This window comes from Zonotrichia leucophrys, chromosome 18, assembly GCF_028769735.1.
Source record: "Zonotrichia leucophrys gambelii isolate GWCS_2022_RI chromosome 18, RI_Zleu_2.0, whole genome shotgun sequence".
Taxonomy (NCBI): Eukaryota; Metazoa; Chordata; class Aves; order Passeriformes; family Passerellidae; genus Zonotrichia; species Zonotrichia leucophrys.
The window spans coordinates 3,189,872-3,217,440 of NC_088187.1; the positions used below are offsets into that span (position 1 = coordinate 3,189,872).

Below are 27,569 nucleotides of genomic sequence, written 5' to 3' on the forward strand. Positions count from 1 at the left end.
TCCACCTGCACCTTGTGCTGTTTCCTCAAGTGTCCCCTCCACCCAAAAATTAGTATCACTCAAGAAAGGAGTGATCAGCCAGTCCAACTTCCCCATGGAAGAAGGCTGCAAGCTGAGCATTGTTACAGCAACAGCCCCACTGAACACACACAGCAGCTCCTCAGAGGGCACAGCATTCATAGGAAGCACCAAAGCTGAAAAATCTTACACTTTTTATTGCAGGTTCAGTGTTAGTGTTTTGGAGAGCACAGCTGCATTAGAAGCAGATATTGTTCCAACTTCCCTTCCCCACAAGACTCTGCCACAAACTCAGCCCCAGGCAACTCCAAAAATCGTGCCTGGTTTTGCAGTGCAGACAAATGTCCCAGAGAGGAGCAAGACCCTCGCATGATTCATCACTGAAGAGCAATAATGATCCAAAGCTTGCAAAATGAAAAGGCCAACACATTATCTAGCACTCCTGCTCTGCTGGGACACAGACAGGAGCCTTTCCCAGCTCCCTGCCCCAGGGATGGCAGCAGCCCTGCCCATGGGTTGCCCTAAGCTGTCCTTTGGGATGTTCTGCTAACTGAGCTTTGCTGAAAGTCCCTGCTCTGCTGTGCAGGAGAGGAGAGGCCCCTGAGCTGGCACAGAGCTGCTGTGGGCTCAGCTCTGCCAGCAGCACAGCCTGAACATTCCCTTCCATGCTCTGGGGTGAGACACAGGCAGAAACAACCCCAAAGGCTGCTCTCACTGCCCACACAGCAATGAGCAGTCCCTGTTCCCTTCTCACAAGCTGACAGCTACTTCTGTTTAGCTTTTCTTTCTGCCCCTACAGGGCAAGAGAAAACACACTAAAAAAAAAAAAATCATTAAAGGAACTTAAAAATTCAACACCACCTCATTTCTCCATCTCTTTCAATTAAGGTGTAATTCCCCCCACTGCCAGTGGCCCCTTCTATTGACTTGTAAAGTGCTGGTCAGGTTGATTTTTTTTTTCTATTAGATCTCACGGCTCAAGACCCTGAAAACCTCAACACTCCTACAAAAATAAACAGCTGTGTTATGCCTATGTTTTATGGTATTGCCTTTCCATGCAGATTTCCTTCTCTTGTGGAATCCAGGACAGGGGCAGGCTCAGGTTTAGTCGTCGACGGTGATGTTGCGGAAGAGATAAGCCATGGACTCGCCGTTGTGGATCCTCCTGATGGCCTCAGACAGGATCAAACTGATATCCACAGTCTTTATCTTGGGGCACTGCAGCTTCTGCACCTCGTGAGGAACAGTGTTGGTCACCACCACCTGTGGAAGGCCAGAAAGGAAAGGAAGTTGTGCTGCAGGAACATTCACCCTCCCTGAGCAGCCACCCTGAGGGTGTGTGCTGCTGCTCCACAGTTCAGGGGGAGAACTCCCTGCATATCAGGAAAAAAGATTAAAATAAATGGTCTCCCCTCTGTGACAGTCTGTTGAGGGGACCAGCATAACCAGCACTCTCCAACAGGCTGATGGCTCCACTCAGATCACAGGATCTAATACTGAGTGCATAACCAGCACTCTCCAACAGAGTCCTGATGGCTCCACTCAGATCACAATATCTATTATTAAGTTTGAAATCCTGTCCTCTTCATGTAGCAGCAGCCCCTGATCAGCTGAGGGAGAGGGGCTCACAGTGAGATGGCAGCCACACAGCCCCAGCTGCAGGGAGGGAAGTGTCCAGGCAGGGATGACTAATATTTTTGTTAGGGAGAAAATGCACTAGAGGGAAGCAGATCTGATCTGAGCAAGGATTAATCACACACACTTTTTTTTTTGTGTGTGTTCCAGTGAAGAACCAGCTAACTGAAAGCACCTGATTAAATGAGTAATTCCAGACATGAGCTACGTGCCTTGGGAAGGACATCAATTTGTGAGTTTTGGTGCCACCCCAGCTCTGCAGTCTGGAGAGCAGCCTCACCTCATCAATGGAGGATTCCTCTATGAGACGAGGGGCATCTGCTGACAGGAGCCCATGAGTTGCCATCACAAAAATCTTGTAGGCCCCACGCTCTTTCAGGATCTCTGCAGCAGCTACAAAGCTTTCCACGTCATCAATGATGTCATCCTGAGCAGAAACAGAAATAACATCAAACCCAGAGGTTTTCAGAGCCTGCAGGGCAGGAGTGGATCTTCAGGCTACTACAGCTTTGGCCATGCACACAGATGAAAAATAGAATCCCTGTCTACTCCAGCTGCTGATGAGGACAGCCACGTGCATGACTAATCTGTGAATGCTATTTGCCTGGTTTAATGACCCTTTTGCTAGTGTGGAGAACAAATGTTGTGTCTTGGAAACAAATCAGTCCCTGCACATGCACTCACAGTTTATCATCAGCAAGGAGTATTTTTGCATGGGGCAGGAGCTGCATGTTGATTACTTACACTGCAGCATGGCATAGCAAGTAAGAGAGGCTTGGCAAGTGCTTTGTTTGGTTTTTTAACACTTCAGGAGTTTTCTGTGTGCCCTGGATTTATTCATTACTTGCAGACATCTGACACAGAATCAAGGCAGCAAGGACATTTTAGGGCTTAAAGAGCTGAAGTGCAAATGGTTTCCAACAGAAAGTTGAAATAACCAAAGCCATCAGCACTACTGGAGAAAAGAGTGTCTAAAAACCAGGTTCCCACTCCTACACCAGGCATCCCTGTGACCCTCAGGGATGGAACAGCTGAAGGAAAGATGCTGTGAGGAAGCCACCCCCCACCTGTCCCCCTCACACTCATACCACGATGATGGCAATCCTTCCTCCAACGTCTCCAACCACAGTTATTGGCGGTTTCTCCTTGGCCATCATCACTAAAGAAGAAGGGAAAAAAAAGAGTCCAGGTGACTCAGGCTTGAGTCAAACCCCCACAGCTCCACCAGACAAGGGGCTGAACCATTAAACATCTTACACTGCTGCAGACACAGATGTGCTTGACATGATCCTGACACCCACCTAAGTGAGGAACTCATTTAACCATCACCTTTCTCCTCAAATGAACAACACTGCTGCATAAAGAGGAAATTCTGTTTCTGTGGGGATTTTGTACTGACCTCAGAAACAGAAAGCAACTCCAACTCTCTAACAGACCCCTGTGCAAGGAGAGTTACAAAGCAGCACCTGGTTTATGGGCAATATCAGTGACCTTCTCTGTGCTCCAGCACAGGACTTGAAAAAGGGTCCATTCCACATCTATAACAACAAATGGGCATTTCCAAGCAGCACCTCTCAAAGGGCAGGTGCTTTACAAGGTGCAACTTTTCACCTCTTGGACTCAATAAATCATCTGTAGGACCAGAGACTTGCACTGCAGCTCATTTGCTTTCTCACATCACCAAACACAGAGGGGTCTTTGAGAGGGTGTAAGAACCTTAATACCACCTGCTCAGGCAAAGAATGCTTAAGGAAGCTTGCAGAAGCAAATTTGCTGATTATTTTTAAGTGGATTAATGGAAAGAGTAGGACAAAATCCAGCTGAAACTCAGTTCAACAAGCTCAGTGCAACCAGCAATTGGATCAAAGCACAAACTGACAGGCTGTGCTAGCTGGCACACAGTGAAGAGATGTACTGGGAAATAAGGTTCCATTCCCTCCTGACACTACTTTTGCACTGACAGGGTCCATGCAAAGCCACACCCAGCTAAAATTCCAGCAGCATCATGAAAACACCAGAGATCTGAGATGCACTGAGAGTGTTCAGATGTAACACAGCCCTCAGACTTACACCAAACAGCAACCAAGCTCCAGCACAGGCCAGGGCCCTGCTGTCCATCTGCCAAACCTCTCACCTGCCATGGGCTGCTGGCACAAAACCCTCCAGCATGGAAAGGACACTGTGGTGGGCACACATGTGTCAGTAGGTGACAATCTGGGCTGATCTAAGCACTGAAGCCAAGAGGCACCTCCAGCATTTTGTAACACTTACCTGGCCCCCCTCCCCACCCCACAGCCCTGTTTTGTCCTCTCCACAGTGAGTGCAAAGTGTCCTACCAAGGCACTTGGTGCCCCCTCCTTTTGTAAGCTCAGGTCTTGTCAGGATTCTGGCCACAGAGGCTTCTCAAGTGCCTCAAGGAGCTCAGACAAAGCAAGATTTTTCTCTTTTAGGATAATCCATTTCAATGTAATACCTGAGCAGCAGGAGAACACAAAGCCTTGCTCAGCAAAAAGCCTGTCTAAATATTGATCTCTGCTCTCCTCACCAAAAAAGCCTTCCATCAAACTCCCCATCCTGCACAGCAGGATGATCCAGTAGCATTCCCATATCTCACCAGTGCCTGGGAATGCTTAGAGTGCAAGCACAGGTGGGTGAGTGACTCACACTGAGGGATATGATGAAAGCAATTATAAACACCACAACTTCCAAGATCCTCATGTAGAGCTGTTCTTCACATCCATGACCTACTCCACAGGCTGGTTTTCCATAAACCTACCAAAACTGCATAAAAGGTGTCCAGTAATTCTGTTTTGCCCACAGTCCCATCACTTATTGCCAGGTTTTGCAGTTAAAGTCACAACTACCTTGGACTGAAGAGTTAATCAACAGCTCTTCATGGCACAGACTCCTCAGCCTCCCTTGCATGGTTATTTCTGAGTCTCCTACCAAATGCAAAGTCACATCTAAATCCTGAAGGAAAAATATTCTTATGAGAAGGAAGATTCTTTATAATAAATGAAGATTAAGCACCACCAGAGATAAGCAGATCATAAATTCCAGTTCCAGGCACTACTGACCTGCTCAGATTAGTTATGAGTTTACTGTCTAGTCTGGACAGTAATGGAGCTCCTGGTGGGAGCTGGGAAGTATCAAAAGGATTCACCTGGCTGCCATCCCAGCCTCTGTGTGTATCCAGTGATGAGTGCCATCTCTGTTTACAACAGCCAGCTCAGGGGAAACTTTTCTATACAAATGTGAACAGGCCTGGGGAGCTGAAATTCAGCACTGTTTTACTCACAGAGATATGGAGTTTCAGCAAATCAGCTTCCTTCTACTCCATGAAGGAAGCAGACACATTCCTTGCTATGCTTAAAGGCTAACATGGCAACCAGCAACATTAGCAGTGCTTTGCATCTCTGTCTGGTTTTTTAAAAGCTGTATTTCAATTTTGGTTTATTTTTAAAGAATGGTAGGCAACGTGTCGACCTACCCGGATCTTAAAGAGATGTTCTCCCTTTTCCTTGTTCAATTTTCTCTGCAAAAAAAAGAAAAAAAAATTGCAAGCCAAGGATCTACCCACAACCACATCAAATCTCAACTGCTCCAAGGTGATGAGAGTCTACACAAGGGTTAGTGCAGGCAGCTTCTTCTTCAGAATCTTTGAACATATCAAGATGTGCAAGTCAGAACTGCTACGAGGAGGTGCCTTGAGAAATGATTCAAATAATAAAAGAATATTTTCCTCCCAGACACAAACCCTCTATGTTTGTAGACAGAAGAGAACAGAAATAAGCCATGCTGGTATTTTCTGTATGGTGTAACCCCTTGGATCATGTACAAGTTTGGTTTAAAGAGTTGCTGACTTTTTCTGGAGAGTAAGAAAAGATGCTTGTGGTATCTGTAGCTTCTGAGGGGGAAAAAAAAAGAGAAAAAACTAGACCAACCACCATTTCTTTATAAAACAAGAATTTCAAAGAATACTTTCATTCAGATGTGCATAACATACACCAAAGTACCACATGTTAAAGGCAGGATCACTGGCACTAAGAAAGAACATTCCCAGGTGTGTAAACATGTTGCTTTAATTAAGTGGTCAAAACCAGCTTAAGAAATACTAAAATAAATTCTGTTTGGAGCTGACAGTGCAAATTCAAGTGACAATCACCAAGAAATATAATGCTGCATTTCCATCAGAGCCTGGGAGCAAAAGGCTGCTCAAGAATGAAGTGTTTTGTGTAGAGATAACCTTGGAAGGACAGCAAGCACCCCTGTGCCCAGCCTAAACACAGGCAAGATGGGGGTAGGGAACAGGAGCAGAGCCATGGTCACTCCAGCTTCTCCCCCAAACTCCCTTTGTGGCAGTTTGCTGGGCTCTGGGATTCAGACAGACCATTAGCTCTCTGTACAAAGCTCTGGAATGATTTAACAGATGGTTCCCCACTCCTTTTCTCCAGGAAACAGGCAAAGAGCCCCCGTGCATTTGTTAAGGCACAGCCCCGAGCCAGCTGCAAGCTCAGAGACACAAAGGCACAAATCAAAGGGAATAACCTTGGAGTGACATCCTGCCCCCAAGGCTCTGATTCCAGGGGCTGCTCTGCTGAGGGCTCTTGCTGCTGCTCTAGGGAAGCATTTGAAGTGCAATCAGAAGCACCTCTGGCGTTTTTCTGTTGTGGCTCCCTACGAATCACAATATCACATCAGGCCACACTCAGAGGACAATAACTAAGCCATTACACTGCCTAGCACTCATTAATTAGAGGCACATGATCCCTGCTAGAACAGGGGGAGGAGGTGCATGCCAGGACACAGGGGCCCAGCCAGTTCAGCAGGAAGCCCATGGAGAATGGCACAGAGCATGAGCCATGGCTGTGGGGCTGCTCCCCAGCACAGGTTTCACCTCTCTCCTGCCTCTAACAAACTGCCAAGTCTGGGATGCTCCACACTGATCTGGTTGTAGGCCAGGGTGGGATGCCCCACAAGAAGTCTCAGGTACTCCCCAGGAACATCCCCAAGCTCCCATCTGCCATGCCCAGGTTTGGTTGCTGAGCCAGGCAGACTCACAGATCACTTTTGTTCTGACAATCAGAGAGTGTGAGGGAAGTTCTGGTGTAAGGAATATCCAGTTGTGAGCAGCAGCACGTGTCTGACCTCTCACAACCAACCACAGAGCTGAACCCTGCTACACTCTGCCCTCAGAGCTTTCACCAGCAGGAAACCCTGAGTTTCCAAACCCGCTGAATGAGGGTTTGGAATCATGTGACATTGAGGTGGGAAGATGCTTTGAAAATGCCTGAATTGGACAAGAAATGAGGCACAGCAGAGAGGGTCAGCACAGACACCCACAGCACTGCCATCCCAGCTGCACTTTCAGAGACTGTGACACAACCAGAATGCACAGACTGCTTTTAGACAGGGATAATCTCAATTCTGCACCTCCAGAACCCAGCTCACTCAAAATCAGGCATCTCTCAGGTTAGAAAACTGCAGAGAAAAGCAACTTCTGCTGAGAGTTTTGGGCAAGTGTGCCTCACAACCCACCCCATGACAGAGCTGCCAAGCCACAGCTCAACTGTTTTACACTGTGCCTCAGGCATGCTGGGATGTAAGGTCATTGGTCAAGTGCTGAGTCTGTGCAGCAGGAGATAAAATAAGAAAGTGGTGATACACAGCAAATTAGTCTGTGTTTGGATAGCTGAGGACTGAAAACAATTTCCCATTGGATTCATAATTAAACTGGACAAGGGCACATTTCTGTATGAGCAACCATTTACAGGGTTCTCCAGCAGCACAACCTTCCACAGCTGAGCTTCTCAGAAGTGACATGGCTGGAAATAAAATTACAATCACATCAATTCCTCCATAGCAGACACATGTCAGCTACTGATATTCTGGAGGACAGCATCCTCCAGAATAGGAGGGGAAGGAGAAAGTGAAGAATAACCATGCAAATTCCTGCTTTCCTGGACAGGCAGGAAAAAATCCTCTTGTCAAAAGGAGAACAATAAAGCCCCAAACTTCATTGCCAAACCCCACCTGCCCCTCAAGGCCCAAGAGGAGTTTCACCAGCAACAACAGCACTGTTTAACTGATTGTACTGCAGTGAGACACAGCTGGGGTGATGTAAAAGGCCTGCAGTCTTACTTGCCTCCCCTCCACAAGCTGCCCACTGACTGGCTGGATGTTCTCCCTAAATTCCCAAAGATTAGATGATTATCAGCAACCCAAACCACTGCTGGTGTTGCCACACACAGCAGCACACAGCCTTTCCCACGGGCACTTCTCAGCCACCTTCCTGCTCTCAATTTCTGTCCTGCCTAGAAAGCTGAAATCCTCCCAAAAGGGAGCTGGATTTTGATTGTACTGTTGGTATTTGGCTGCTGCAGGAATACAAGCAATCCTGAGGATGGCATTTCCCAGAACACAAAAGTTTCCTCTTTTTACTTTTGCTCTCAGCTCCCAAATCAATGGCAAGAGCTCCAGAAGCAAGTCAACAATGCTCTTGGAGAACCTACTCACCCCAGTCACATAAACCTCAAATCCTTGTCAAAACAGACACTGGAATATGATCATCTGGGTGTCAAGGTGAAGATTTCCAGCAGTAACAATGGCTGCAGAGAAGGGAAGACAAAGACCAGCCCTCCCCTCCCCAGTGGAGCCAACAGCCTGGCTCAGTGGTTGTTATCTCATTACTTACACTTTTACATCCCCCTTGTTTCATCAGCTCAATGAATTCTGTTGCTGAACACTGTAAAAGCACCACCTTTATCAGAGGTTTGTCAGTCTAACACTATGGAGCAGGCAGAGCCATGGAGAAAATACTGATGCTCTGCATGGCCAGAAGGAGTTAAATAAAAACCTTCCCTTGTGACCTCTCCCATAACTCACTGATATCAACCTTTCTATGAAAAAAAAAATCCCACTGGTCTAACTGCCTTTGGGTTGGTTACACCCACACAGATAAACCAACAGAAATTTCCCACCAAACTTTCCTTTTTTTCCCCCTCCCAAAAGGTAAGCAGAGAAGCTTGATCTTACCTGGCAGCTCCAGGCCAGGGTGCACAGTTGCATTTTTGAGCATGGGAGGGGAGTGCCGCCCGTCGTCCATGTCCTGCTCGGTGCACTGCGCCTCGCCGTGGATCACTGCCAGCCCCAGGCGCAGCCTCTCGGCGTAGGACTGAGCCCTGAGAGACAAAGCAGCCCCTCAGGGACCTGCTGGGCTGGGGCAGCTCACAGCCCACCACAGCAAGGCTCTCCCACAGCTGCAGCAAGCACAGGCTGCACCTCTGCGGCCCTTTCGCTGCAAGGAACCTCACTGGCTGGGATTCTTCATTCCTTATTAATATCCCACTCTGCCCCTTGGCTCCACCACAGGCTCTCCTGTGTTCCTTCCACGTTTCCAATTTCTTTCTGAGATGGTCAGGCACTGCTGAAACTCCAGCAGCAAGGTGAACCCCAGCTGAACCATCTCAGTGAGACTGCCAGAGTTACACCCATAGGGGTGGGAATACAAAGTTCTATCTGCACCATATCCATCCCATCTCCAGCCACAAAAGAATTATGACCAGATTCTCAACCCATCTGCCACCCTCCCATACTTTCCCTGGTATATCTTCCACCAGCTCAGGTATTTTCCAAATAACTTTTAACCAGCTAGCAAAGGATCCATTTACCTTTTAGCAGCACCAGGAGATTTGGCTACAATAACTGCGTTTCTGTAATCTGGAATCTGGATGTGATAAAAAGTTAATTAATTTTAAAAATATATTCTTCCTAGGGAGTAACTGGTTTGATATATGGCTGAATAATTTCACCCATCCTCCTCCCCAGAACCAAATAATCATTCTGTGACAAGAAACTAGAGAGGAACTGCACTTGCTTCCAATTTGTGTATTCTGCAAAGGTGGGAATGTTCACTGTGTTTAACCCTTTCCATATGGGGAAGCCTTGCACTCTCCATGTGGGAATAAATCATCATCTTTTGCACATGGAGAACAAAACCTCCATGCCCTGCTCCCAGCCCTGCTGTGCTCAGCACTCCTACACTCAGCCCAAGACAAAGTCTATCAATAATTCAGAGCAGACAGAAATCCAGGACAGCACAAAGGGAGAAGGGGAGCAGTTTAACAGGATTTCAGAGGTGATTAGAGGCAGAGGCACAAGCAGCATCTCTCAAATGGCACTAACTCCACAGAGAGCAAGCTCCTCTCCTGCTTGTGCTGCAGTTCAGTTTCTATCCAGTCAGAGAAATGCAACATCTGCCCATGAAACATGCAATAGGTATTCCCTGAGAAAGAATTCATTAACAGAAGGATTGACCTCAACTGACACCATCACCTCTACTTAAGGACAGCCCCAATGCTGGCATGACAATAAAATGAGTTCAGACAAGTTGATATACACAGAACTAGAGTAACCTCACTTCTTCCTGTATATACTGAAGCAGGAAAGGGGATGCTCTCAGGTTGTCTACTGGAAAGCTGAAGAAGCCTTGGATTTCCTTTTGATGAAGGTCCATAGTGATAATGTGTGTTAAACCTAAGGGGGGAAAAAAGACAACAATTTATTGAAAATATTCCCACGTGGCTGGAGTTCCTTCAACATCTCCATTTTCCAGACTGTTTTAGCTATTACTCAGACTATTATGCCTTGGCATAAAATAATCATGAACAGATGAACACAGAAAGTTCCACAGCCATAATGAGAAGCAGGCATGTGATGCCACAGCACTGGGCTGACTCTGGATTTCACTGTAACATTTCTAGGCCACCTCCCCAGATGCAAGTTACAAAGAAACACGAGAAAGCTGAAGAAAATTAACTTAATGTGGCTCAAGATCTCAGCAACACATCCCCACATCAACCAGGAGAATGGAAGGGCAGATGAGCTCTGGGATGCCCAGCAGCACCAAAGCTGCTGTGCTGCTGCTCCCTGGGACACTCACCTGCCTTGGCAAGCATTGAAGCCAGCAGCTTGCAGACTATGGAGCCCCTCTTCCTCATTTTGCTCTGTTTGCTGTAGGGGAAGTAGGGGATGACCCCAATGATGTTCCTGGCACAGGAAGTCTTCAGTGCATAGGCCATGATCAGCAGCTCCATGACAGCAGTGTTCACATCTCTAGGAGATTGGAACACAATGCCAAATATTAGCAGGTGTTTTTCCAGTGCAACTCCTTTTCCATTTATACCCAGCTTAGCCCTCACCAAAATCCCAAGGAAATAATGCTGCATCTCAGGTTAATGTATGCCAGACCCAGATTGCAGCCACACAGCTCCTTCCACCACGCCACAACAAATCACAATCAACACTTACACATACAGGACATGACACCAGCACTCAAGAGCTGTGGGCTGGAATTTGATTTTATATTCTAACACATGGTGAATGATGATTTCCCTCCATAATCTGACAAAAAAGGCTTTTAATAGAATTTACTTTGGAACAAATGTCACTTGATCCAGTGTAATTTGAAATAAAATAGTCTTTTAAAGGAGCAGCACACATGCAGCCAACATAACTTCATCCACACTGGATTTCTTAGGGTATTTTCCTCTTTAACAGTGTAAGGCAGGTTATTTTTCCTGCCTTAAGAAATGCTGCAATTGGAGCAGTATAAACTCCAGACACAGCACTTTGGTGGGCAACAGCATCTCCACACTCTTTAGCTGATCTAGAGATGGAAGGAACAACAGCACAGGAAATGCTAGAGGACTGTTTCTTGAAAACAAAAACAACCAAACAAAAAAGTAACCTAAGCAGAGGAATCACAGAATATGCTGAGTTTGAGTATGCATGAACACAATTCCTAATCCTGCAAAGGACACTCCAACAATCCCACCCTGTCCCTGAGTGCTGCTCAAATGCTCCTGGAGCTCACACAGGTTTGGGGCTGTGGCCACTTCCCTGTTCCAGTGCTCAGCATCTCCCTGGGTGAAAAACCTTTTCCTGATATCAACCTAAACCTCCCCTGACTCAGCTTCAGGCTGTTTCCTTGAGTCCTGTCACTGGTCATGAGACTGAAATATCCCATTTACAGTTTGCTCTCCCACAATGACTGGAGTGGCCCAGTAAAAGTGCATTAATCTGCATTTTAATTAATTTTGGGATGGGGGAAAAAAGCTGAGTTCCTTTTAGTTCCCCTTATTTCTTAAGTTCTTTATTTCTTAAGGCCAGCACCAAGAGACACTGTGTGCATCACCACAGGCCCTGTTTTCCTCCTGACACAGCTTCTCCAAATGCCCAGAGACATGACCCATGACAAACCTCTGACCATTTCCATTTCCCCACTGCTCTGCCCTCCTTTGGAAATTAACCTCCACTTGTGCCCCTTCTTTTGTCTCTGTTGTCCTGCTGGCCCCAGCAGCCTGTGCACACAATGCCATTTACACACAAGAAAGCTTTGTTGGCTCTGGAGCACCCAGCCAAGAATTACATAAAACACAGCCCCCTGCCACACAGGACAACAAAGAACTGTTTCTTCCCTTTGGTGATTTAGCTGTGCCAGTGGGGCTGGGAGAGAAGAAAAAGATGCTACTATCAGTGTCATACAAAAACAAAGTGGTCAAACTGAAGCCTATTGAAAGTTCATCTGAGAAACTCAGTATTTTTCATCATTATTTTTCAAGTTATTCTTTGAAAATCCACACATATTCACCTGGAAAGCAGGTAGAGAACAAGACTGGGGCTTCAAAAGGCACCAGCAGTCCTGGTGCTGCTGCAGGACACTGTGACAGTGTTCATGTTCACAGGGGTCTCAGGATGAGGGAAGAGATGAGGATCTGACTCCATGTTTCAGAAGGCTTGATTTATTATTTTATGATATATATTACATCAAAACTATACTAAAAGAATAGAGGAAATTATTTCTTCAGAAGGCTGGCTAAGAAGAGAATAAGAAGGAATGATAACAAAGGTTTGTGGCTCAGACTCTCTGCCTGATTGTGCTGATTGTGATTGGCCATTAATTAGAAACAATTAACATGGGCCAATCACAGATGCACCTGTTGCATTCCACAGCAGCAGATAATCAATGTTTACATTTTGTTCCTGAGGCCTCTCAGCTTCTAAGGAGGAAAAATCCTAAGGAAAGGATTTTCCATGAAAGATGTCTGTGACAGGACACCAGCAGCCACATTGATGGAGAAGTTATCCAAGCAGGGGACTTCTCCCAGCATTCAAGCAGGACCCCAAGCTGGACTCTGGGAAGCTCCTGCAGAGCAGCAGCCACAGGCACTGGGCAGAGGTGGATGTGCCTGTCTGTCTGTCCCTCCAGCAAGGCCAGGGTGGGTGGGCTGAGATGGTTTCATGCTGAGGCACCACTGACCTGCTCCTCTGCAAGGGGCACTGACCCCAGCCAGGGGCACCAGTGGTGGAGAAGCCCAGCCCCAGCATCTCCCTGACAGGAACCCAAGGGAGCACCCCAGGGCTCCTTGCTGCACCCCAAGGGAGCATCCCAGCTCCTTGCTGCACCCCAGGCTCCTTGCTGCACCCCAAGGGAGCACCCCAGGCTCCTTGCTGCACCCCAGGCTCCTTGCTGCACCCCAAGGGAGCACCCCAGCTCCTTGCTGCACCCCAGGCTCCCTGCTGCCCTCCCCATCTCCAGCCCTGAAGCCATGCTCAGTTAGTTACTGCAAGGAGGGCTGAGCCAAGACCTCACACAGGGGCTGGCAGCTCATCACCAGGACACTCAGAGACAGCTCAGCTGTCCCCCACACCCTGCTGGCCACACCAGAGCTGCTCCTGATCCCTGCCTGGGCCACCCCTGCTCTGGAGGCTGAGCAAACACCCTATGAGAAACTCTCCATGGACTTTGCAACAATCAGCACCAACACTCAGCACTAAAAGGCTCCTTTTGCCTTTATGGTATCACAAAATCACCAAGCCCTTCATTTTTCTATTTGATTTTTCCCTCACACAAATGCCAGTCCACGCACCAGTCCTGGATGGTAACTGTCCTTGTCACCCTTTTTTTGGTTGTGCTACAGCTTCTATGACAGAGAGCCTCTATCAAATATTCAGGTCTTTCTGTGATCTCTGTGCATTTAAGATGCAGACTGTGAATTCACACTGCAGCATAACAAGGTTGTTTCCCTCTCTACTAACAAGTCCTAATATTTTCTTTTCAAACCACTACTGAGTGTAGAAATCCTATTCTTAGATTATTCCCCACAGTTGTTGTTTTGACTCTCCTGAAAAGCTCCCTGAAAGCCACTGCAGAACTGAGATGTCCTTGAACCTGTCCTCTCCAGCAATGCAGCAAGGCACAGCTGCAGTTCAGGAATGAAAGATGACTTGGCTGCACAACACTGGCTCCTCACCTGGAGGGCCTTGAACATTCTGGCTAAAAAAGATCCATTTCTTGGCCCAAATCCCTGAACTCAGTTAATGGAAAAACAAGGGGATCAACAAGTTAAAACCAAAGGGGAGGTTTTCCCCTCCCAAAACTGCTCCTGTCCCTAATGCCCTGAGTTAGCTCTCTGAACACTTGATCTGTTTCATGTTTACACAGCTCTCAGTTACAGGTTATTCCAGAAAACTCCTTCACAAGGGACAACAGAATGGCACCATTCACCCAAAACATAATCCTGCAGCAGGGGATTTTCATCTTGCAGAGATTTAGCTGCTCCCTGAGGGAGGAAACACTTGGGGCATCTCTCTGGAGAGAGATGAGCCCTAGGAACATGTTTCTGCCTGCAAGAGGAATTCCACAAGTGAGTAAGCTGCTCTAGGAGTCCTACTGATTTCTCTGCAACAGGCCAAGCATTTCACAGAGGAAATGAACTTGAATTCTCAGTGGGCTCTACTTCTCTGGCAAGCAAGGAAAAATCCTGTATCCAAGCAATTCTGCTCCCTGCTACTTTTGAGCTAAAATTAAGCTCTGCTAACTTATTACTTCTTGTGATCTCCAAAATCTGAGCAGAATTTGGTAACTTGGAAAAAGCTATCAGAGCAGGAATGTCCTTGGTTTGTTCATATCAATACCTCATCCCTGAAAACAGGACCAAGGACCAAACCAAGGACCTCCTCTATTCACAGCAGGTCAATTTGAAGTTATCATTTATTTGTAGGCTCCCTTCCCATCACCCTGGTGCTGTTCCTGAGGCAGCAAGGTTCCTGGGGTTACCCATGCTTTTCTAGCCCCCTGTTTATTTGCAGCACTTCTCTTAGTGCAAGCCTAGATCAGCCCAAAATCAAACCCAAAAAGGCCCACCATCATCACAAACTGTAAAAGCACAGGAGGGAGGCTGTGGAATTCCACCAGTTCAGTTTCACACCTCTCCAGCAGAAGGAGAAGAGTAATCCAGCCTGCAAGGAAAGCAGCAGCTGCTGTTTGATGGTGGCTCTGCTGCCTGGTGGTTGGGAGGCAGAGGAAAATCCCCCATCCTGGGATGGAAATCCAGTCAGACATCACCCAACAGCTGAGCCTGCAAGGCCACAGAGCAGGGAGGCTTCAGTGGAAAGCATCAGTCACTCTGTTCTGCCTCAAGTGACACACTCCAGCTATTTGATGGGAAGCTGCAACCAATCCCATGGGAATGTTAACAGCTTAGCACTATGTGAGCCCTAATCTCAGTCACTGCAATGACAACAGTGCAATTCCACTGCTCACTGTGCTGCTTTACAGTGAGCAAACCACTGAACCATCCTGATCCAGGCACCCAAACCTGAGCCACAAGTGCCTCACCTGGGGATTGTCTGTATGATGAAGATATCCTGTCCACGGACAGACTCTTTTATTTCAACTCTTGTTTCTGCAAAGGATGGAAAACAGAGTCAGATTTGTTTCCAAACATCAGGTTGACAGTGACAACACACCATGCTGTAGCAGGAACCTTGTCCCCTGGTCAGGGCAGGTGAGGACTCGCTCCTCTGCCCTTTGTGCATGCACATACACAGATGAGCCAAGTGGATTTTCCAAAGGCTGGACCTGGGTACAGTTGGCATAACACACTAGTGAGTTAGCTATATTTACAAAGCAAAAGCAAGCTGAAATAGCTGTTTATTTTTTATATAATTTAGAATTTTAGAATTTAGAAATGAGAATTTTAAAATTTAGAAGACAATTTACCTAACTCTCAATGAGAAATCATTTTCATGCTTCCATGGAGTGCTGAGAGCTGTAAACAGCACATTCATTAGTGAGCAGTTAACCACCCAAGGCAGAACAACCTTCAGTACTTCCAAGAAGGTAACTCAGCACTTTTTGCACTTTGCTCTTTCAGTTTACCATGAGATCAGCTCTATGCTGGCTGGAGAGCTCAGGGCAACACCAGCAGCACCAAGTTCAGAGCAAGAACTTCCAAATCTCAAGACACTCCAACACTGACACAGGCTGGAGGTCTCTGCTGAGCACCACCCCTACAGTCCCTGACTCAAAGGCAGAATCACAGAATCACAGAAGTTCTAGGTTGGAAGAGACCTTTAAGATCATCGAGTCCAACCCATGTTCTAACACCTCAACTAGATCATGGCACCAAGTGCCACATCCAGTCTTTTTTTAAACTCTTCGAGGGATGGTGACTCTACCACCTCCCTGGGTAGATGATTCCAGTATTTGACCACTCTTTCTGTAAAATACTTCCTCCTTAATTCTAGCCTGTATCTCCCTTGGCGCAGCTTGAGACTGTGTCCTCTTGTTCTGTCTGTTGTTGCCTGGAGAAAGAGACCAACCCCCAGCTCACCACAGCCACCCTTCAGGAAGTTGAAGAGAGTGATAAGGTCACCCCTGAGTCTCCTTTTCTCCAGGCTGAACAACCCCAGCTCCCTCAGTCGTTCTTCATATGGCTTGTGCTCCAAGCCCCTCACCAGCCTCGTTGCTCTCCTTTGGACACGCTCAAGCATCTCAATGTCCCTCCTGAAGCTGAGCCTGGAGCAGCTCTCAAAGCCAAACAATGACTGCAGGTTCCCCAAGGTGCCTCCCTCAGCCATTCCCTTCCCACACAGTCCTGAGCTGGAGGGCAGGGGTGAGGAGGAGGAGGAGAGACAGCTCCTCAGCTGTGCAATTCCAATTGCCTTGGCCTGGCAGTGACCCTACAGGGCTCTGCTGAGAGCAGACTCATTTGCTGGGCAGTGATGAAAAACCACTTCAGACCTCAGAGCAAGCAACCTTTTTAATTGATTTAAAACCAAGCCCAAAGGGCAGCGAGCTCTGCTGGGCAGGAATGCACCAGGCAGCCCAAGCACAAGCACAGCAGCTCTCCCACTGTGAGGCCCATCCTGGCTGAAACAGCAGCAGCACCCCACAAACCCTCCATCCCTTCCTCCAGTCTGTAGCAGCTCTCTGGTTCTACTCTCTCTGGCAAACAAGGTATCAGAGGTCTTGAAACAGTAAATGACTCTTGGCCACAGAACTCTGCTGGCCAATACCTTTGTGTTTTAGCCCAGCATCTGAAAGTGGTCACTTGCAGAGTATTAACCTCCTTAAAAACAAAAGCAACCTCCAAGAGGCATTTTCCCCAGCACAGCCATGAATTTGCACTTTTAAAAGCAAGGGCAGCTGTAAATTCTGTGTGACAGGGAAGGGCTGAAAGAAAGGAATAATTTAAAAGCTCACAAGGCAGACACTGAAAAAGCAGGGCATTACTTTTAAATCTGGAGATGTTTTGCTCAGCATAAGAGCATAAAAGATTTGGCAGCAGCTAAAACCTGAGGCAGAACTCTAGAGGAGAGTTTGCAGATGGGCAGACAAACAAGATAACCAGGGAAAACAAGAAACATGTTTAATTGCCTTGTCCAAGGTCAGCCTTGGAGGTTTAGCAGTGCCAGGAGCAGCAGCAACATCACAGCTGAATCACTGCACTTCTTAGACAGGTCTGGCCAATGGAGGTGCCCAGCATTTCTAAGATTACCTCAAAACAGTTGCAAATAGCAGAGATTTCTCTTACCTCCATTGGTTTCCTGGTACACCACAGATTTCCCCAGCTCAGCACCGAGACGCCTGCAAAGAAGAAAAGGACATTAGACATGGAGAAATGGAGGAAGCAGCAGTTTGTGCTGCCAAGCAGGACTGGACCAGGTCACACACCACCAAACCACAGCACTGCCCAAGAGGGAGCCGAGTGAGGCAGCCAGGCTGCAGAACTACATCATCCTCCCTTCCCTGGGGGTCTCTGGTGGCCCTGAGGGGGCCCTGGGACACAGAGCTCTGCAGCAGGTCACTGCTGTGCCCAGAGCTGTGGGAGTGACCACAGGCTGTGATCCTGATGGCAAAGGACACCTTGCCAGCCTCTGCAATGCCCCCTCGGGCAGCTCTGATGTGCAACTAGAGTTCAATGATTTACTCAGACTCAATTAACAGCACCTGAGTCACTTCTTTTGACTCCCACCTCTTTTCCTTTTTCTCCTTGAACCTTCCTTCTGAAATAACTCAAATGATTAATGAGATTTTAACTTCAGGTTTTTTATTTTATCAAATTACTCCTTCCTTTTCTCAAATATCAAATCTACAACACTCATCGCAACAAAGATTAGTCACCTTCCTTCTCTTTTTTAATTTCTTTCTTACAAAACAAAGACTGACTTTGAAGAGCATTTGAAAAGGCTCCAAAATGCAGACTTTTCCCTCAGGTGACACTTCAGTATTTAACTGTACTGACAAGTAATCCATTAGTAAGTACTTAAAGGCTGTTGTGCTTTAACCTGAGCCAGCAGTGGAGATGCTTTGGCCAAGTGAGATGGAGTGGGGCAATTCCCTCCTCTCCCAGGATCTGCTCTGTGGCCATGGCCACACAATGAATTAGGAAACAGTTTATGCCTGAAAAAGACCTTTGTTCACCACGCTGACTGTGGCAGCAGTTTCCTGCCTGTACTTGTACTGTATTTACCTGGATATGTGCCAAAATTCTGCAGATCAGGACTAACTCCAAACAGAAGAGTCCAGATCTTCTGCTGGGTTTTTTTTCTGGTCTACAGCCTTCAGCAGTTGGTCTCACTCCATCTCCTCAGCCACTAACTCAGCCCTGCACTTCAATTGTCACAAAGATCTGTGCTGTCAGAAGTGAAAGCAACACAGCCTGACCCTGGCTTGCTTCTGTGCCATCAGCAACTGCTGGGCTCAGCTGTGAGCCAAAGCTGGAGGTCCCAGCTGGAGCTGGCCTGGAGAGCGTGCCTGGGACAGCTGAGATAACAGACACTCAGATGCCATGGGATGTGTTTGCTTAGCTGGCTCCAGAGCACGTCCTGGCACACACCCCCTGCCCACTGAGTGTCTGGCAGCACGTTTTGCAATGGCTGGGCTGGTGACTAAACTGCCACCACGAGAGCTGGACGTGCCAGACTGTCACCAGCCCTGCTCAGGCACAAATGCAGCATCCCCTGGAGAGCTGGACGTGCCAGACTGTCACCAGCCCTGCTCAGGTACAACTGCAGCATCCCCCTGGAGAGCTGGACATGCCAGAGTGTCACCAGCCCTGCTCAGGCACAACTGCAGCATCCCCTGGAGAGCTGGATGTGCCAGAGTGTCACCAGCCCTGCTCAGGCACAAATGCAGCATCCCCTGGAGAGCTGGATGTGCCAGAGTGTCACCAGCCCTGCTCAGGCACAAATGCAGCATCCCCCTGGAGAGCTGGATGTGCCAGACTGTCACCAGCCCTGCTCAGGTACAAATGCAGCATCCCCTGGAGAGCTGGATGTGCCAGACTGTCACCAGCCCTGCTCAGGTACAAATGCAGCATCCCCTGGAGAGCTGGATGTGCCAGACTGTCACCAGCCCTGCTCAGGCACAAATGCAGCATCCCCTGGAGAGCTGGATGTGCCAGAGTGTCACCAGCCCTGCTCAGGCACAAATGCAGCATCCCCCTGGAGAGCTGGATGTGCCAGACTGTCACCAGCCCTGCTCAGGTACAACTGCAGCATCCCCTGCAGCCAGACAAGTCTCACAGATTTCTGCCTGGGCTCCTCTCAGCTCAGCTGGGTTAAAACTTGCAGCTGCAATGCAAAGGCATCCTCAGTATCTTCAGTGTCAAGTATCAGCAAGCCTGGGCACCTCAGGGCCAGACTGACACAAGAGGTGAGTTTTGCAGGTGGGATCTTGCTGTCCTGATGAGGACAGTCTGGCATCTGCAAGCACCAGGCTTAGTCCTAATCACTGCTAAGGTGTTGGAGGTTTTTTCAGAAATGGCTTAGAAGGCAGCTGTGAGGAGCAAATTCTCACAGCCTGTTTCTGTAAACAGTAGAAGTTCTCAGGTTGTTTTTAATTACAAGTAAAAGTGACAAACATGAAGGCTTTGAGAACCTTGCATACCAGAGTTCTCAGGCAGCTTTCTCATAACAAGTAGATATTCTATCTTTGGCTGTTTTGGGAAAGTAAAAGTAAGTTTTGAGAACACAAATCTTGGTATTGGGAACAAAAGGAGGGGTTGGTGTGTTATCTCTGGCCTATTGTGAGCTCGGGTTTGCAATATGCGTGAACTTAATTAACACGGTTATAAAAAGTGATTGATTGAGTCAATAAACGAAGTCGATGCTGATCAAGGAAGATGGGTCTTCTCCACTTCTATACTAAGGCATCTGAGTCCAAACAACCTCAGAAACACACACCCCCAGCCCAGAGCAGTGTGTGGTGGGAAATGTTTATGACTCACACTTGTTCCTCCACAACTGCACGGCAAGTCTTGCAAGCTCCCCTTGAAGGCACGTGTGCCCTGACCTCACTGCACACAGCACAATCCCACCTCAGCACTGGGGAAAAGAAATCCATTGGAGAGCCTGTGCAAGTGCTCTTAGTCAGCCCTGCATCTCAGGGCAAGGAAGGAAAGCTTCAAAACCAGTCCAGGCAGACTCATCTCAGCAAAACAGCCCTTGGAAGGTGGCACTTTCAGTGCTAAGTGCTGGCAAACAAAACCAGATTTGGGGTGCTCAAGGGGAAATGCTCTCGTGTTGTACTAGAGGAGGTTTAGATTGGATATTAGGAAACACTTCTTCCCTGGAAGGGCTGTCAAGCCTTGGAACACACTGCCCAGGGAAGTGGGAGTCACCATCCTTGGAGGGGTTTAAAAGCCATGGAGATATGGCACCTTTGGCAGAGCTGGGTTAACAGCTGTGCTCAGCCTTAAAGCTCTTTTCCAACTTCATGATTCCATGATGGAGCCAGCAGAAAGCAGAGCCCAGTGCTCTCCTACTCAGCACAGAGCAGCAATGCAGTTTGTGTGCTGCTGAAACAAGAAATCACAAGTGCAAATTTGCTCCCATGGCAAGAGGAACTAAACCAGCCTGGCTTGGGGCACTAAAACAGCTCAGTTGTCAAACCTGGGTGCAGGGAGCAGCAGACACAAGGCAGATGCCAGCTTAGGAAAATGAGCAGCTCTAGCCAGACAATAAATCCCAGCTCTGCTCCAACTGCTGACTACAAGTAAACAAGAGCAGTGGATATGAGCTAAAGCTGCCCATGAAAGTCCCAGAGCAGCCCTGCCTGCAGCACTGCAGAGGAGCCACAGGCACAGCAGGGTCCAGAGGCAGCTCCCCCAGAGCAGCTGAGGTATGTGCACCCACCTGGCACCAAATCCCCTCCTCCAGGCCTCACTTAGACAAGGTATCAGCCAGGGAAGGAGTCTGATAAAGCCTGACTGAGTCAAGAACAATAAAGAGGGGACTGTTGGTACAATTCCTGCTGTGAAGCACCAAATTCCACAGGACTTTATCAAAAGGGATATTTGCATGGAAGTCAAGGGCAGGGCACACACACAGCCCGGCAGCAGCCAGAGTTCAAAGATAAATTTCCCCTTCCTATTACCTCTCCCTTGTTTTCTCTTCCATCCCAAATCTTTTCTCTCAAAATCCTCTCCAACCTGAAGCTCCCAAGTGGTTGTTGCTTTAGAGGATAGAGGAATTGAATTGACAGCAAGGGCTGTTTTCATCCAGCCCCAGGATTAACAGCATAATCACAAGAACCTGGGCTACCACAGTTACTGATCACTCCTCTGCAGACACAGGCAGAGCTGCCCTAGGACAGAGAAAGTGCCACTGCAGGTAACCCAGACCACACACCCAGAGATAAAGCTGCTTCTGGGAAAAATAACATTTTAAGTCCTGCAGATAAATCACATCTCCAAGCAAAATAAGCTGCTATCTTCACACTAGCTCCATCACTACACCAACTCCTCTGGGACATGACAGCATCTAAGAGAAAAAAAAAAACAAAACAAACCAAACTCTTTATGGCTTTAAAAATCCTACTCAGAGCATTTGGCCAGTAAAAATTCCTATTGATCTGGAATCTGTAAACACTGCCCAGGAAGGATGATCTAACTTTCTGCAGTCTCAAAACATGCCAAGAGGATATGAAGCTGTGAATACAAAAGTGTTTATAAAACATGTCTCAAATTCACATCTAAATGCAAACAGCTCAGGAGTCACCTATGGTTTAACGAGGAAGTGACACACTGCAGCATTTTAGGAAACATTGTATCAGACTGGACTTTTTTGCTGAAGACTCAAAAATCACTGTACCAGGCTCTTGAGACAAAGGGCAGCCAGAGAGACTCCACGTTCAGCTGAATCAGTTTCGAGGGGCAGATGTACTCCCAGTGTTCTGTGCCATCAGAGCCTGTTTCAGTGCCCTCAGCAAGGCTGTGCTTCCTTGTCCCCCTCTGTGACCAGAATCCAAGACATTTGTCAAGTTATCTCCAAAGGAGCTTCAGGCCAGCTCACAGCACTAACATTCCATCTGAAGAGAAACCTGCACACAAAGCTCTTAATTATGATATTTTATTTTGGCAATATCCTCTTCATTATAAACACTTTCCCTGGTCTCAGCTCTGCAAACTCCCAACTCTGCCCACATGAACAGACTCCAGGAATGGTGCAGCCTCAGGAGGAGCTGGAGCAGAGGACACAGGGTCTGTGCTGTGCCTGACTGTGGCCAAATCAAGGCACAGCCTGACTCTGAATTGCTTTTCAAACTTGAACAAATCTTTAAATAAAGATCAGTCATGGTCCAGCCAGCACAATGGCAGCTCTGCTGTGCACTTCCTAATCCCCCAGTATGAGAACAGCCAGGAAAGGAAAAGGGAATGGCAGCTTCCTGGATACAATCTGTTGAGATATCCTTAAAACTATCTGAGCTCTCCTTTGCCTCTCTCCATCCACCCAGCACAACTGGATATTTGAAGAATATCCAGAAGTCCCTACTGCTCATTTGCCACTGGAATCACTTGTTGCAGCCACACCAAAGCCATGCAGCCCAGCTAGTGGCAAACACCAGGCAGATCTTGCTCTGCTCCCACCAGCCCACTCCTGGAGAAGGAACCTCCCCTAAAGCTGTGCTGGCCAGCACAGAAAGCTCCACATGAGCCCAGCCTGCTCATTTATTCTGTGCTCCACCTGAACAGCACAGAGATGCTCTGACTGCCCTTTGTCTCAAGAGCCTGGTACAGTGATTTTTGAGTCTTCAGCAAAAAAGTCCAGTCTGATACAATGTTTCCTAAAATGCTGCAGTGTGTCACTTCCTCATTAAACCATAGGTGACTCCTGAGCTGTTTGCATTTAGATGTGAATTTGAGACATGTTTTATAAACACTTTTGTATTCACAGCTTCATATCCTCTTGGCATGTTTTGAGACTGCAGAAAGTTAGATCATCCTTCCTGGGCAGTGTTTACAGATTCCAGATCAATAGGAATTTTTGCTGGCCAAATGCTCTGAGTAGGATTTTTAAAGCCATAAAGAGTTTTTGGTTTTTTGATGACATGATGCTGTCATGTCCCAGAGGAGTTGGTGTAGTGATGGAGCTAATGTGAGGATAGCAGCTAATTTTGCTTGGAGATGTGATTTATCTGCAGGACTTAAAATGTTATTTTTCCCAGAAGCAGCTTTATGCTCTGACTCCCCTCTGCCACCTAAAGAATACATTTCCTTCCAGAAATCCCCCTTCAGCTGAGGGAGGCTGCTGCAAGTCCTCTGAATGTACAGTCTGCCCCCAAAGCAGGGCTCCCCTCCCATCCAAACACAGAAAACACCACCCTGGGTTTAGTGCTGTGACCCAGCTCCCTGCAGCCACAGGCCCAAACACAAATCCCCATGTTCTCCTAATTCCATGTTGTTCAGGCTCATGGCAATGCTTTACCTTCAGCTCACCGGCATTTTCCACGCTGCAAACTGAGTGAATCTCTGGAATACTCACATCCAGGGTTGGCAGTGAGACAGCATCACATCCCACAGCACAGAGCTGCAGGAGCTCTGGGGAGGCATTAGCAAGATTCAATCACCACCCCCCTCCAAGCCAAACACATAAGCAGTGAGTAGAATCTAATATTTGTACCTGCTGAGCCAAGCACTGCAGTCAGAGGGAGATCTAAATGCATCTGTTGGATTAAAGATCAAAAGGATTTCCTAGGTCTGCCTCCCTCCAGCACATAGACCCATTAGGGACCAGAATTAGGACCCATTAGGTCACAGAAATTATCTTTCTCCCCTGAAAATGCAGTTTGTAATCAGGTCCCAAGTCTCCTAATTACAGCAAGAGTTTTCTTTCCATCATGGAAAGAATTTTAAATAAAATAATCATCACTCTCAATTTATAAGGGAAAAGTAAATATATGGGTTTATTTATGTTTCAGGGGTGCTGAATCTAAGGAACATCTCCCCTATTTCAAGTTTCACAAGGTCTTCATAATCCAGAACCATCTCCTCTCCCTGGCAGTCACTACCACCAAATAAAGCTCTGAAAACCTGAAGTGAAAGCAAGACTGATCATCAATCTCTGTCCCATAACTAGAGAATGCTCAAGGGGAATGATGAAGATCAGAGCTGTGCCAGAACATGATGCTCAGAGCCTGAAATGAAAGCAGCTCTGGAAGTTCTGCAGAAAACAAAGCAAGGAGATAAATCAGGTGTCTGAAAGCTGGGCAGTGTCACACTGCTCCTCTCTGGGCTTGAGATTTTAAAAAGGATAAGTCAGAACCACTCAAGTAGAGATCTTAAGCTCACACCTACAGGTAAAGGACAGAGCTCAGATGGACAGGTGTCTCAAGGGGCCCTCCTAATATTGTGTGTTGTTTTAAAGTTCTTTTAGTACTTTTACTCAAGGTCATAAAAAAACTTTAAAAGGAACGCACAATATTAGAGGACAGACTCACCCTTGTAAGATTGCTCCAACTCTATTTAAAGGTGCAACTGACCTCCCCAGCAAAGAACAGGCTGAGATGTGAGATGGGGGAAAGGCAGCAGCCACGCATCTTTTGCAACCTGAAAGAACAAGGGATGTGTTACAGATCAGCTGAAACAGCCCTTGAGCTCCCAAGGGAAGGCAGTGCAAAACCACAGCACTAGATGCTGAAAATACCTTGAATTTTGGGAGACTTTTTACTGTGGGCAAATCTGTACTGCACAGAGTTCCAGACTTTGCACCCACAGCAAAGATAAATGTCCTTAAGCCTCAGTTAAACAGCAGCTGTGTGTCACAGGGCTGTGCTCGTGCCACCATCCCACTGATGGCAGAGCCAAGGCAGAAACCTCACACTGCTGCTATTAGAAATTTACTTGGTGAGAGATCGAGGAGGGAATGGAGAGGTCATTCTGGATCCAGATCCTGCCTCTTTCCCCCTCAGAGCATCCCTGGGATAACATCAGCACACCACCCCAGTCAGCACCACAGCCTGGGGAAGCCTCTGCATGTCTCTTCTCATTTCATCTCTAAAAAGAAGGGAGTTATTTTTAAGACAAAGAGCAAGGAAGAAGGATGGCCTGTTTGCTCCTCCAGTCCTGAGAACTGGGAGCTCGTCCCCAGGGGAATTCTGTTGTGCTATGTTGATGCAACAGAACAAGCCCTCCAGAACTCTGTTCCATCTGCTGCAGCAAAACTTATTTTTATAGAGAGATATATTAATTTCAGAGTTCAGCGAAAGAACTGACCAAAGATAGCAAGAATACATGAGCCAAAAAAAAAAAAAACAAAAACAAAAAAGCTTTCCACTCCCAAACACAAGGATTTTCCTCTTAGCCTCACACTTGAAGAAGTTCATCACTATTATCCAACACACCTCCCAGCCAAACAGACAAGTCAGCTCTGTGGAGATAATCTGTGCTAAGGACTGAACACTATTTATTAAGCGAGCAGGACAAACAGCAAAGTGTTTTCATAGTTTAAGGTGGCAGCACACCTGTACTTAAGTCCTACTTCCAATTTAAACACACCCTTGGAGATGGGAACGGGACACAGACACCTAGAAAGGATAACTGGGATGCTGTAACCTGCAGCAGGGAAATAAGCACTGAGACCCCTCGATTTTGGGATCAACTGCCTATGAACAGTAGCTGAGAAACAGCATAAAGAAAATCCAGACCCTGTTCTAAGCTGACAGCCCAATACACAGATGCCCTTCTCAGAATAGTCCCTTAGGCTGGGACTGCTCCAATTTGAACCGAACTCATTCAAGTGCTGGGGGAAACTCAGAGCTCTGTGCACCAAGAGCCCCATTTTGGAGGCAGCTGTGACACCCTTCACTCAGCAGGACCCAGCGCACCTGTCCCGGACAAGACAAGGTCAAACTCTGCCTAAACTGATGGGCTGAAGAAAACGGGGCAGACTTTTACCCCGCACCAAGCAGCACAGGCTGCCCAGCTCTCCCAGATCCGCTCTGGTCAGCGCAAGGTTCGGTGCCGATGTGCACATGGACACTCCCCTTGCCCCAAGCACCGAAGCTGTTGGGAAAACCAGGTCAGGAGTCGGAGAAAGTTTTGAGCTAAAACAGCTTTTCTGAGGTTTGTCCAGCCAAGTTTCACCTCCTCCCTCCCCAAAAGTAACAGCTTTTGCTGCAACCCAGCCTCTCCAGCAGTGAAATGGACGTCAAAGAAGGGAGCAAGCGGCGGGTCCATTTCCATCGCTGGCTCAGGCAGAGCTGGTGAAGATTCCCAGAGCAAAATCTCCACAAAGGTGTTCGCAGGAGACGCCTTGGCAAGGCGGGGGGATGCCAGAAGCTTCTCCAGCCGCTCGGAAGGGCTCCTGCCCGCGCAGGGGAGCGATGGGGGAGAAAGAAACTTGAAAGAGAAGGCAACTTACTCCGTGATCTTCTTCGCCAGCTCGGTGGAGGCTGCGGTGGAGTTGGCCGAGAAGACCCGGTAGCCACTTCTGGCCGCGTTCATCGCCAAAGAGTCATGCAACCCCCGGGGAGCTCGAAAGTGAGAAAAAACAGATTTATAAGGCAACAAGAGCTTCCGTGGCATCCTTTTCTTTCCTCTCCGCCGCGATCACCGCCCCTTAAGGGGTGGGGAGGAGGAGGGGGAAGAGGAGGGTGGGGACCCTTCCGCTACCTATGGACTTGCTGCTCCATTCCTGCGGCAAAGTATGAACGGGAGGGTGGAGGTTATGATTATTAAGATAAAATGGAGCAGCGGCTGCCTCGGGGAGCAGAGGGGTAGACAGGCAACGGGTAACCCCACCCCACACCCACCCAGTGGCCCCTCATGCAGGAGGGGAGGGATGAGCCCAAAATGAGGGCGGGAGCAAGGCGGAGAGGGGCTGCCTTGGCTGGAGAAGGTGCGGGTGAGCTGAGGGAGAAAGGCTGGGGGGGTTCTTTGTGATGCAGCAGGGCAGGACCGAGGTCTCCATGGCGGGGTAGGAAGTCCCTGTGAAGGGGGAGGTCTCTGGGGGGGACGGTCCCAGCCCGCTCCCCTCACCCAGCCAAGCACGTCCCGCCACCCCGCCGGATCGCCGCTCCCTCCGCCGCCATCTTCTCGGCGGGAAAAGCCCGCCCCCCGCCGCCATCTTAGGTAAGGGCACCGCCGCCACCGCACTCCCCGTCGCGGCGTCCCCTCACCGCCTGCTCCAACTGCGCCGGTACCTCGGGAGGACAGCGGCAGAAACGTCCCTCCTCGGGGGATAAGTACACTTCCCGCTGCCTGAGGGCGGTTCAGAGCGCGGCTGCCTCCCGCTTGTGCTCGGCGGTGAGAGGCACGGGGTGTAGGCGGTGGCTGAAGTGCCCGTGC

At 48.1% G+C, this 27,569-nt stretch overlaps 1 protein-coding gene across 5 annotated transcripts; it reads right to left on the reverse strand.

Moving 5' to 3' along the window:
* Positions 1-195: 195 nt before the first annotated feature.
* Positions 196-27,559, reverse strand: PRPSAP1 (phosphoribosyl pyrophosphate synthetase associated protein 1). 5 transcript variants are annotated; one of them, XM_064728408.1, is made up of 11 exons: positions 27,425-27,559; positions 26,644-26,755; positions 17,535-17,587; positions 15,335-15,401; positions 10,595-10,767; positions 10,073-10,188; positions 9,324-9,379; positions 8,689-8,834; positions 2,742-2,812; positions 1,934-2,080; positions 196-1,281 (listed from the first exon to the last, which is right to left on the reverse strand). In XM_064728408.1, the coding sequence occupies exons 2-11, from the start codon at positions 26,724-26,726 to the stop codon at positions 1,123-1,125; spliced, it is 1,071 nt and encodes a 356-aa protein (XP_064584478.1). In that variant the 5' UTR covers positions 26,727-26,755; positions 27,425-27,559; the 3' UTR covers positions 196-1,122. The 5 variants fall into 5 exon arrangements, with proteins under 5 accessions (XP_064584478.1, XP_064584477.1, XP_064584479.1 ...); XM_064728407.1 differs by lacking the exon at positions 27,425-27,559 and adding an exon at positions 27,261-27,376; XM_064728409.1 differs by lacking the exon at positions 27,425-27,559 and adding an exon at positions 26,895-27,209.
* Positions 27,560-27,569: the final 10 nt, after the last annotated feature.